The sequence below is a fragment of the Eschrichtius robustus genome, chromosome 4 (assembly GCF_028021215.1).
Source record: "Eschrichtius robustus isolate mEscRob2 chromosome 4, mEscRob2.pri, whole genome shotgun sequence".
Classification (NCBI taxonomy): domain Eukaryota; kingdom Metazoa; phylum Chordata; class Mammalia; order Artiodactyla; family Eschrichtiidae; genus Eschrichtius; species Eschrichtius robustus.
The window spans coordinates 41609671-41622490 of record NC_090827.1 but is presented as its reverse complement, the minus strand read 5'-3'; the positions used below and the strand labels follow the sequence as shown (position 1 = coordinate 41622490).

General features: G+C 41.9%; 1 protein-coding gene and 2 non-coding genes across 3 annotated transcripts; all 3 read right to left on the bottom strand.

Annotated features, from left to right (window-relative positions):
• Window positions 1–7611: 7611 nt before the first annotated feature.
• RPS3A (ribosomal protein S3A) lies at window positions 7612–12572 on the bottom strand. The gene is made up of 6 exons (XM_068542609.1): window positions 12432–12572; window positions 11577–11680; window positions 10996–11183; window positions 8614–8822; window positions 7970–8079; window positions 7612–7784 (listed from the first exon to the last, which is right to left on the bottom strand). Exons 1-6 carry the CDS (start codon window positions 12491–12493, stop codon window positions 7663–7665), a joined length of 795 nt encoding a protein of 264 aa, XP_068398710.1. The 5' UTR covers window positions 12494–12572; the 3' UTR covers window positions 7612–7662.
• On the bottom strand, window positions 8280–8351 carry LOC137764472 (small nucleolar RNA SNORD73). Its single transcript, XR_011073978.1, has one exon. It is a non-coding gene; the product is annotated as a small nucleolar RNA SNORD73 (small nucleolar RNA).
• Window positions 9889–9956, bottom strand: LOC137764473 (small nucleolar RNA SNORD73). Its single transcript, XR_011073979.1, has one exon. It is a non-coding gene; the product is annotated as a small nucleolar RNA SNORD73 (small nucleolar RNA).
• Window positions 12573–12820: the final 248 nt, after the last annotated feature.

Here is a 12820-nt window from a genome sequence, read left to right as displayed (position 1 = left end):
AGAATTGAAGACAGAACTAGCATATGATCCAGCAATTTCACTTCTGGGTATTTACTAATTTGAAAAGATACATGCACCAGTGTTCACTGCAGCATTTTTACAATAGGTGAATGGATAAAGATGTGGTATATACATACAATGGAATATTACTTAGACATCAAAAAAGTCTTGCTATTTGTGACAACATGGATGGATTTAGAGGGTATTATGCTAAGTGAAATAAGTCAGACAGAGATAAATATATGATCTCACTTGTAAGTGTAATCTAAGAAACAAACAACAAAAAGACTTAGATACAGAGAACAAACTAGTTTTCTGTGGTTGCCGGGGAGGGGGGAGCAGAATAGGTGAAGGGGACTAAGGGGTACAAACCTCCAGTTATAAAGTAAATAAGCCATGAGGATACAATATACAGCATAAGGAATATGGTCAATATTGTAATAACTTTCAGAATAGTTTAGTAACTTATTGTGGTGATTGTTTCATAATATATGCAAATATCAAATCACTATGTAATGCTCCTGAAACTAGCATATCAACTACATTTCAATTGTTTTAAAAAAGCATGTGATCAGCCAGATTGAATCAAGATTGTGTTGTTCTGTGTTTGTACATTTGTACTTGTTTGCATATGGAAGCTGCTGTTGATGGCACCAGGCACAGCAGAATAGTTCAGGACCAACCATGTCTATATGAATTTTCCTGTTTACGTAGCACATGGACAGAAATGACAAGTCAGTAGCAAGTCAGACTGTTAGCTGCAACTGCCACTTGATTCAGGTAGCAGTTTTGGATGAAAAGTAGTGGTTCTCAACTGGGGGAAATTTTGCCCCATGGGGGACATTTGGCAATGTCTGAAAACATTTTTGTCACAACTTGGGGAAAGGTGCTACTGGCATCTAGTGGGTAGAGGCCAGTGATACTGCGAAACGTCCCACAATGCACAGGACAGTCCCTCACAACTACAGATTATCCAGCCTAAATACCAATAGGCCCAAAGTTGAGAACTGATGACCTAGGGGTCAAAGAGTGCATTAATTGTTCCCCTTCCCTGGGATCTAAGTTGTTTTCTTCCCAGGTGCCAGGGTTGTTGTCTTCCCTCCACTGCCACAAAATCTGTACCTATAATTTCATATTTTCTCCAGTTATCCCTACTTTGACCTAGACCTTCTGTCCTGATTATCATCCAGGAGGCAGCCAAGATGAGATGATCCTTTTTTGGGGATTGCCATATTCTCTGACCCAGTCAGGTATGTAGTACCAGAGGTGAGGGTGATAGTCAAAAACCTTTTTAAAGCTCAACAGTGCTAGATATCCGTGGATGGTAGGCAGCTGTGAAATAGCCATCAAATACTCTATTGGCTCATTGCCAGGTGGCCTTTGTAACAAAAAGCACTGCATTGCTAGATTGCAAGTGGTCCAAAAAACTAAGAACATGACACGTATGACATATTAGCTTGAAGGGCTGCAATTGTGTGGCCAAAGTCAGTTGATCCGACTGGGACAGCAACATTGTAACCTAAAAGTGTGTTAACAGTGCTGAGGCACCATCAGCTACCCTGAAAGGTGACCAAAGGACCGGTGTAGTTAGTCCATCAGTAGTCAGTCTATGTGATATGGCCTCCCTCAACTACCTCAAGACAAATGGGCTAACTTTTGGCAGGAGTCACAAGTCTGCCATGCATGAGGAAGAGTTCTTTACTGTGTGCACAGCCCATGATGGTGGACACGTAGCCATGTGTGAGAGCAGTCTCGGTGGTGCAGGCTTGATCAGCACCTTGATTTTACTAGGTCATATCAGAGAACTGGCCTTTACCACAGGCATCTACATGAGTGACCCAGATGGTCCAACCAGCAGCCACAATTTGTTCCCACAACATATGGCCTTTAAAAAGGGTGTTTTAATCTGCCTGAATAGTCTTGCAAGTGGCAGGCCCAAGAGTCAGCAAAGGTGACTGTTCATGACCAGATCTACGAGAACAGCCTTGAGTTCAGCTCACTGAGCAGTGACCAACCACATTCACTTTAGCTCTGCATAGCTGGCGCTGAGGCTGGACAGCCACAGCAGCACAGTGGATACCATCAGCTTTTAACTTAGCTGAGCCACCGGTGATTCAGGTCCAGGTACTTAAGGGTCTCTGTGAAGTGAGGGTCCCTTTGAGGCAGCAGCTATGCTTCAGGTAATGTGGTGGGAGACAGTTTTCCAAGAGTTTCTGAGGCTGGCGCATTCCAGAAAACACTATTTTTACTTGACCAGGAAGGTCTCCAATACCCAAAGCATCCAACAAGGAGTCAGGCCTCCTTTCAGTCAATCTCACGTTTAGCAATGGAAGTGTAATAGTACACTGGACTAGCCCAGAGGACCTGACACATACATAAATACTCATAAAATATTTATTTTATAAATAACTTCTTCTTCATTGTGAGTTTTGCTGAAACCCTATCCATGGGATTTGAATGCTTTATTTCCTTATTTACAGCATGTGCCAGTAAGCTTTTTCTGTAGACGGCCAAGAGGCAAAATTGAGGATATCATGTAAGCAGAAAGAGAGGAAACAAATCTCTGTAAAATTTCTATTAATGAAGTCAAACTATGATGATTATTGAGTAAATTTTTTTCCGTAATACAGATCTTTCTTTTGGGGTGGAGTATAACATTTCACCTAATTAGGGTTCAAAGTTAGTGATCCTCCATCATTAAATCAATTCACCTGGCAGCTTGGAGTCTAGGTTTTCAACTATTTCTTCACAATTTGCATACTTGATGGTTGTCCCTTTTAATTTATTTAAAGTGCTATTTTTTTAAGATTCATCTGTACATGCAAGAAAAAAGTTGATTCACCTGTTAATGCTGATGTGTAGTGAGATTTTATGTATTACATCTTTGAGGATATTTTCTTACACAGGTCGTACATGTGGCACTCAAAACGTGGAGTTAAGTCACTGCGATTTGCAGTGTAGTGCAAAGTGATGAGGGTACCACATATGGTCTGTCACAACTACTCAACTCTGCCACGGTAGTGCAAAAAGCAGCAACTGACAATACGAGGATGAAATGAATGTGGCTGTCTTCCAATGAAACTTCACTTGTGGATACTGGAATCTGAATTTCACATAATCTTCACATGTAGTGAAATATTTTAACTTTTTTCAGCCATATAAAAATGGAAAGGCCATTCTTAGTTTGCAGGCCATTCAAAAACAGAAACTGGCCAGGTTTATTCCATGAGCAGTAATTGGCCAACGCGTCTTACAGAGATACAGCCCAAGGCTGTATGGACATGGGTGGTTAGGAACTACAACAGCTGCCAGAAGATTATAGGCAAAGGTCCTGTTAAAAACAAGTCAAGGGGGACTTCCCTGGTGGCACAGTGGTTCAGAGTCCACCTCCCAATGCAGGGGACATGGGTTCGATCCCTGGTCAGGAAGATCCCACATGCCACAGAGCAACTAAGCCTGTGAGCCGCAACTACTGAGCCTGCGCTCTAGGGCCTGTGAGCCACAGCTACTGAACTCCGCGCGCCTAGAGCCCGTGCTCCGCAACAAGAGAAACCACCACAATGAGAAGCCCGTGCACCGCAACGAAGAGTAGCCCCCACTGGCCGCAATTAGAGAAAGCCTGCACGGAGCAACAAAGACCCAACTCAGCCAAAAATAAATAAATATAAAAAAAAAAAAGTCAAGGAAACAGAACAAATGCCAAAAACTATAGTTTAGGAAAATTTTACCCCCCCCCCAAAAAAGTTTTTTTTGAAACTATATATAAAGCTTGTACAGACATTCCTTGGTTTGACTACGCTTTGCATCAAGCAGTTCTACTGCTGTCATTTTTCCAACAGCATTTGCTCAGTTCCTGTCTGTCACATTTTGGTAATTCTTGCAATATTTCAAACCCTCTACCAGCAAAAAGATTATGACTCACTGAAGATTCATATGATTAGCATTTTTTAGCAATAAAGTATTTTTAAATTAAGGTATATACATTTTAAGACAATGCTATTGCACACTTAATGGACCACAGTATAGGGTAAACACAACTCTTACATGCACTGGGAAACCAAAAAATTCCCAAAACTCACTCTGCTGTGATATTCACTTTATTGAGGTGGTCTGGAACCAAACCCACAGTATCTCCAAGGTATGCCTGTACTGCATACCTGAGACTATTCAATCAGACTATTACCAAAACTCATTTTATAAAATTATTCGATTTTAAAGAAACAAAAACTTCTTTGGGCTTTTAGCCAAAACCAGAAAGTGACTTGTAAGGGAAGGAAAATTAATTATCCTCAGACTTTCATTAGCAATTCTTTATTGCCAGAAGAAAACAGGAGTGGTACACTTAAGGTGCTCAAAGAGCGAACTGAGGATTTTAGATCCAATAAAAGTGACTTTCAGGTATAAAGCAAATAACCAACTGTATTCAACATACAAGAACTCAGAAAATGAACTTCTTGAGCAATCAACCAGAGAACAAGCTTCAGCTAAAAAAACTAGAGCAATGAACTTAAAAGACTGGAAGTGGGCATTAAGAACATATACTTGTAGCACTGAGACCACACAAGGGCTAAGAAGGAGAATGTAAGTTCCGGCCATGTGCTCAAGCAGTGTTAACACAGTACTGTAAAAATGTACTGGGCCATATGCCAAAAAATTTTAAAATTGTTCTCAGTAATTATATTGGTGGTGGTGTTGAGACTTACGCGTGCAATGCGGGATAATGATGGGACATTCTATCAGTCAACATGTCACTGAGAACTTCTTTGCATTTTCCAGCTTTTAGAGGCCACTCACTTTCCTTGGCCCCTGGCCCTTTCTCCATCCTCAAAGCCAGCAACATCGGGCAGTCTTCACATCGCATTATCCCAACCTCCTCTTCAGCCTCACACTTCCACATTTAAGAACTTGTATAATTACATTAGGCTCACCCTAATAATCTAGGATACTCCCCCTAGTATCTTTTCTCCCCACATGAGCGCTCTTCAAATTAGTGGTGCTACTCAAATGTACACATTAAAGAAGCAAAAGCCAATTTCAAATCAAGTGTTAGTTTTGCTACCTATTTCAGTCATGCCTTAACATAAAGGTCTTCAATAACATTTTCAAAGATTCAAAATTTGTATCCCTGGTCACAGAAATTTTCCTGTGAAAGACCAAGATAAATTGTTCTGGGTGGAAAGAATCAAGTAGAGAAAAGCCACCTGTTAATACTTAATATCTATGTATTAAGCATGTAAAATATTAAATGGGAAACTTAAGAATTACCTCTTATAGTATTTTTTATTAGATGGATGTTAAAACTCCTTCAAGTTGGCCTATGGGAAAGTAACTTGATTTTATCAATCATCAAACAAGCCAAACCATTCTTTAAAAAGTAAACATTCTTTTTGGAAGCATTTTCAAATGAACCCTTTCAAAGAGAACCATGCCAAGCCCTATTCAGAGATGTAGCAGATGGGAGCTTGACTCGCAGTATCATCTGACTAAATGATGTCCCCCATCAAGAAAACCACCACTTATGTAACTCAATTCCTGGTCCCCACCCTCAATGACCACGCTATTGACCCAATTTCTTTCTACCCTGAAAAGGAAGCCCGTCATCAGTGAGCTGGACCAAAAAAAGAAAAAAGAAAACTTGTCCACATGGAATTTTTCTAGTAGCCACAAGTGAAACTATAGAAAAAAAAAAAATAAGGAAAACAAGGACTAGACAGGGTTTTTAATAAAATGAGCCTATCAGCAGGGTCTGACTTAAGAGGTAAAAGAGCAAGCACTGTGGCCATCTAAGTGAAGAGTGTTCCAAGCACAGGAAAAACGAGTGCCAAAGCCCTACAGTAAGAATGTTCCTAGCTTGTCCAGGACAGTCTGGCTAGAAGAGTAAGGGAAGTGGTAGTAAGAGACAGGTCAGAGGCAAGATCACGAGACCTTTTGGGTGAGCTGACCATCTAAAATAAACTTCCACAAAGTGTGTGGGCAGGGGGACAGACAGGGACACGATGACACAGGGAGACCAGGTAAGCAATAAAAATCCAGTTTGGTAATGACTTGCTCCAAGTGATAGCAACGGAGGTAGTAAGAACTGGTTAGATTCCAGATATATTTGGAATGAACTGTGAATGGTCAAGGATGACCACAGAGGACTTTGGTCTAAAAGAGAAGGGTGGATAAAATTGTTGAGCTCAGGAACACCATTTCAGACATGTTAAATGCCTCACTGACATCCAATGAAGATATCAATCAAGTAGGGAGTTGGATAGGCAAACCTGGAGTTCAAAGATACAGATTAGAAGTAAAAATCTGACAGTTTATTTAAAACCAAGAAATTGAGTAAGAATATCTAGAAAGAGTATTGGCAAACACCCAGGGCCTAAGCCCTAGGGCTCTCTAACACTAAGGCCTGAAACAAACTAGCAAAGGAGAGTAGCCAGCAACATGGGAGGAAAAACCGAGGTGCAATTCCAGAAGACAGTTAAGAAACACAGGGAAAATCGACTGTGAAATGTCACTAACAGAGATCAAGTAAAATGAAGGCCAAGAATGAACCACTGGACTTAGCAATGACATCTGGTAATTTTGACGGCAACAGTTTCCTTAGAGTGGTTGCAGCAGATTCAAGAAAAGTAAAATTAAATACAAGACATATGGTTAACTCTTTTGAGCTTTGCTATAAGGGATCTGAATAGGGGGATATCTGGAAGGGCAGAGGATTTGTTTGTATGCTGATAGGACTTGTAGAAGGAATACTGATAAAGGTGACAATTGGTGGAGCCAAGAACTTGACTAGGCAAGAGAAGGTGGAATCTGATGCTCGTCCTTGCACAATTCACCCAGTTACAAGAGGGAAGGCAGAAAAAGTGAGAAATGCACAGATGGCAGGGTAGAAATAATAGGCATTTATGAGGTTCTCTTGTCATCCATTCTCAAGCAAGGTCATCAGCTGAACTGAGAATGAGAAAGTTGGAGGTTTGGGAGAAGAGGTATAGAACAGAATGGGTGACCGACCAGGAGGAAATACTGGATAGTGGGCAGCATTAAATGCCCACTTAATAGGAGACCAATAACCAATTTCTCTCTCTCTCTAGCCAACTTCAGCTTGACCATTAAGGGATACAGCGGGGCATTTACTGCTAGAGAAAAGAGAGCACTTAAGATTTTTAAAAACCAAAAGAAAACAAAAAACAAAAACCTAAATGCCACTGTGCTCTTCTGTTTCCACTATGTTATCAGTCTAGTACAGTGGTTCACAAAGCATGGTCTCTGACCACCAGCATCACCTGAAAATGTTAAAAATGCAAATTTTCAGAGCTCACCCTAAAACTACTAAATCAGAAACTCCAGGGGCAGGGCCCTGCAATGTTTTAACAAACCTTCTAGATGATGTGAGAACCACCTTAAAAACTTAACCCATGTAAAGAAAGTGTTTCCTTTTATTCACCATCTCTAACATGTCCAGACCATTCCAGTTGAAAACAGATCACTACCCTTTCTCAGCTACTTAGTAACTAAGAGCAGTGAATAAAATCCACACAAAAGGTCAGAAAAATTCACCACATTACTATCAAATCAGAACACCTGATTATTGTCAGATTATTTAAAAAGACTGATCAGAAATAAAATATCACAAATGAGGTCTTTTATTTGTCGCCATTAAAAGTCTGATTTTTAAACAGATTCCTGGACTGGCGGCTCATATCCATCAGCTCGTTCAACTTTAGCACCTGTCTCGTCCCCAGTAGCTTTTCCAGAACTACTACCTTCACCATGTAGCTCCATGAGTTTTCCCACTAAAAGGAAGAAAAAATTGTTAGTTATAGCATACCATATCTTGAAACAGTTATCTTCAATACTATGCAGGCAAGACAAAAAAAAGTACCATCATCTTGGCCTCAAAACAACAACATAAAACCACCAAACAATGTATTTGTCCACACAATTTTTTCTTTCAGGAATCCTGTGGCTTCTCACTTACATTCAAACTTGGGCTTCTTCAGCATTTTTACTTTTCTAACAAAGACATCATGGAGTGGATAAATAGATTGGCAGGCCTTTTCTATGTCTTTTCCAATGCTGTCTGGAATCCTGCAAACCAGTAATGGTAAATTAGAATAAACCGACACTTCATTTAATCCACAGTAATCCTCATTCTGTTATTGCCCCTTCATAGGTGAAGGTTAAATGATCTGAATTCTACAGCTAGTTAGTAGCAAAACTAGCACTTGAGCCTTCTGAGTCCAAGCCTTATGCCTTTTTCATACACCCCTCTTAGCCAACTGCATGGGAACATCAGAAAAATGTTAACAGTTTTATCATCAGACATCATCTGGGACCGAAACATTTTATCATCACTTATCCCCATACATAACTGATTGTGAAGGGTTTATCTATTCAATGCATTTTCTAAGGCAAAGGCAAGTCCTGGGCTTCAAGTCTCACTGCCAGGAGAGAGCTTCATCCAAAAAAAGGATAAATAAACCAACAAATAACGTTTACTGAACACTTAATATGCTTTCATTTCAAGAAATGCAGCTAGACGGTTTCACAGACAGAATTTAAACATAGGTCTGACCCCACCTTGTCTCATCTGAGGGTTGTGTTGTGAGGGAAAACACTTACAATTTATTGACCACCTCTTTCAAGTCATTTGTCTGCACCTCTCGGGTCATGATTTCCATCATCTTCTTGCGGATCTGGCGGACCTGCTGGTGCTGGGCATAAGAGGTCTTCCGAATCTGATTGTTGCGTTTTTTAGTAAAACCCACACAGAAGAGACGAAGCAAATATCCATCGGTAGTCTTGACATCAACGTGAGCTTCAATCATGGTCTAGTGAAAAAAAGATGTGCCAGGTTTTAATGTTACCTATTTTTACCTCTCAAATTCTAATCTTAAAAAAAGTGGGGCTTCCCTGGTGTCGCAGTGGTTACGAATCCGCCTGCCAATTCAGGGGGCACAGGTTCAAGCCCTGGTCCGGGAAGATCCCACATGCCGCGGAGCAACTAAGCCCGTGCGCCCCAACTACTGAGCCTGCACTCTAGAGCCTACGAGCCACAACTACTGAAGTCCACGTGCCACAACTACTGAAGCCCGTGCACCTAGAGCCCATGCTCCGCAACAAGAAGCCCGCGCACTGCAACAAAGAGTAGCCCCCGCTCACCGCCAACTAGAGAAAGCCTGCGTGCAGCAACAAAGACCCAACACAGCCAAAAATAATAAATAAATAAAAATTTTTAAGTGGAGGCCAAGGACTCATTACACATATTAAGTATAATATAAATGACAAATTTACAGAGTTAACCTCCTTGAAGTGAACTTACCAACAATTACCCCAAATTCTTGCTATCCTCCATATCTAATTAAATAAGTACGGAGTCCTCTCAGCTGTCTTCCCCCCTCCCCTCTAGGTTATCACTATCTCCCCACAGCAACCCCCCCTTTCACATATACATGCCTTTTACAGACACATGCCAGCCTTTAACCACCTGCTCCTCCCCCAATCAATTCTTTAACTCTGCAAGGAAGAGAAAAATAGGTTCCAAGGGACTCTACAATACCGACATCTAAACCTATTCCATTTTAAAAAGTGTGTTCTGAATCGTTGAAATGTTGTAATAACACTAAATACATATATTTTAAAATGTCCTTTATGTTCCAAACTAAAGCCAAGCTGAGAATTAAATATTTAACTTCACAACTATAATTTTTAAAAATCCATCATTAGTCTTATTACTACCTAAATTCAAAAAACAAAAACTATCTTAGGTACCAACAAAAACTAATTGACTTCTTTGCATTTTGTTAACTTTATCTTAGTCTAAAAAATGAATATAATACAATTATAGTGAAAGGACCTTAAAATATTTCCAGAAATGCAACTATAAAACCTTAGGAGAGTATCAGAAATAAATGTAACAGTGTAATCATATCATACGGGACCGAAACATTTTGTCATCATTCATTCCAACACAAAAAACATCCCCAAACGGGATGGTTAGGCAGACACATCTGAACCATTATTTCCTGTAGTTAAACCAATGGGTACTAATGCTTTCTGTGTCAAGCTCTGTACTAAGCATGTTTACATGGATCTTTTATTTCATCCTCATAATTCCATGAGCTAATATTCTTTTTTTTTTTGGCTGAGCTGTGTCTTCGTTGCTGCACGGGGGCTTTCTCTAGTTGTGACGAGCAGGGGTTACTCTTTGCTGTGGTGCACGGGCTTCTCACTGAGGTGGCTTCTCTTATTGTGGAGCACGGGCTCTAGGCGCGCAGGCTTCACTAGTTGTGGCTCGAGGGCCCTAGAGCACAGGCTCAGTAGTTGTGGCACACGGGCTTAGTTGCTCCGCGGCATGTGGGATCTTCCCGGTCCAGAGCTCGAACCCGGTCCCCTGCATTGGCAGGTGGATTCTTAACCACTGCGCCACCAGGGAAGCCCCATGAGCTAATATTCTCACCTACATCTTACAGATAAAGAAACCAAGGCTTAGCAAGCTTTAAGTTACTTTCCAAAGAGAACATAACTGGGAAAAAGAGCCAAAATTTCAGTCTCACACCAGAGGCTCTGCCACTCCTATTATAGCACAATAGATAATCAAAACTAGCCCAATCCATCCTTTTACTATAAAATTCACTAGATTCTGATGTCCAAAGGTATTCTGAGGACAGGCAAAGCTAAAACTGCAAACCTGCACCTAAATGTTCTTCAACCAGCCACTAATCCATGCAGCAAAAAAACCTTGATGATAATCCAATATTAAATCTTGAACTCAATTTAAACAAATAAATAACTAAATTTAATTTAAACAGCCTCACTGCTGTTGCTCAAGTTCAACAGTGCCGATCCAAGAGTGCACAGTTAATAACAGCAAGAAAACATCAAGGACTTAAAATGAAATCTAAACCTCAAATGCACAACACGCTCCTTTCCTGACATTAAATCATGACATCTTTGGTCATGCACGGCACAGCACCATGCACTTTAGAGAACTTTTGTTCTCACCTGCCATTTTTTGACCATGGAGCACATTTTGTCACGGGTAAGATCCATGCCATGGAAATTAGTCAGGCAGTTTTTGCCCTGAACATCCTCAGTAATAAGCTTGAATTTTCTAAATGCAACTTCATCATTCTGCAGATCAGCAAGGCTCACTTCAAACACACGACCCTTGAGGCCATCAGATGCGATTTCTATAAAACAAGAATCAATTGTTAACGTTAGGAACCACATAAGCAAAGTCAAGCCAGCTAAATTAATATTCAAGCATTAAGTATAGAAACCTAATGATAAATTATAAAGACCTTAACTTTTGTCAACCAAATCCACATGGACACCAACGACTTACTGACAGGGCTCATTAGAAGCTCAAAACTACCCATGTACATTTCCTTGGTAATTCTAAAAGTGCCATCTTGCTTCTACAAGTGCTGTACTAAAAACAAGCCCCAAAGGGCCCAAAGCTGCAACCAAGAGCTGACACTTCCTTAATGTATCCCACCACAAAACAAAAAGTAGACCAAGTAGACCAAGATACATACATGTCTCAGTTTAAGAAAAATACAAACGAAGAAAAATATACTCACTGGTTCCTTGAGTTCTCGTGACTAGTGTTTTCCCAATATTTCTTATATTGAACATAGCTGGTGCTTTCACATCATACCAATCTTTCTTAGAAAATGGGTCAACCCTGGATTTAAAAACATGCTTAAATTTTATCACAGATCACATAATTTTTTTAACTTCCCTCATTCCAATTACTCTATAAAGCTAACTGACACGTAGACACTGGTGTAAACTATTCCTCTCAGTTAGGTGAGGGGCGCATATGTAAAATCTAGTTCTTCCCACCATGTCTATTTCACTGTGCAGGCCTGACACTTTGGTAAATTATGCCACGAACATATACACTCCCACCCCCCCATCGGTGCTTCCACTACACCGGCAACACTGCCTCCAAATAACATGCACGTCTCTTCAACTTTACTGGTACATGAAAACACATACTGGTAACCCAGGCTCCTTAGGGCCTCAAGCTAGCAGGAGCTCCCAGGTTCCACCCGGCCCAAGCAGGGGAGGGACGCGAGGTCCCGGATGGACAAGAAAAGTGCCTTTCACAACTCCAGCTCTTGGAAGGGCATTACCCGAGAAACTTACGAGGCCCGGGAGCCCACAAAACGGAACACGCCAGTCCCTAGTTGCGGCAGCAATCCGACTCAAAAGGGGCGCGCATAAGGCCCACAAGGCCAGGGGGTAAGCAGCGGGTCCGCCGCAAAGCAGCACCCAGATCCGCCAGGCTGCGGTTCGGAATTCACCAACCCGGCACGGCCCGCGCAATCCAACTAGCATCCTCGCCATCCGGCCCACACCACGACTGAGAAACCGCCCGCCGACTCCAGTAGAACCCCCAAAACCGGGGGGCCACGACAGTTGCCACTTACACTTTCTTCTTGGCTCCCTTTTTACCGCCTTTCGTAAGGCGCTTGTTCTTTCCGACCGCCATAGTGCTGCTCCTAGAGCCAAAAGGGCGGAAGTTAAACTCGCGCGAGATCTTAGGGGTGCGGGGCGGGACGCTCGGTCTACGTGACCTTCGATCTTAGTTCTTCCGGCCTCAAGAATATCGCGACATCAGAGAGAGGCACGCGTCTGACCGTGGCTGCGACAGCGCCCTCGAGTGGGGGGAGGCTGCGCAGCACGCCGCGGGCCGCTCGCTGTGGGGGCCGCGCTCGGAGGCGGGGGCGCTGGCAACCTGAGGCGCGGACTCCTTGGTTACCTGAGGTTCCCGTGGCTCTGACGCCGGGAAGTAGGTTTCCGTGGGAGGACGCCCACT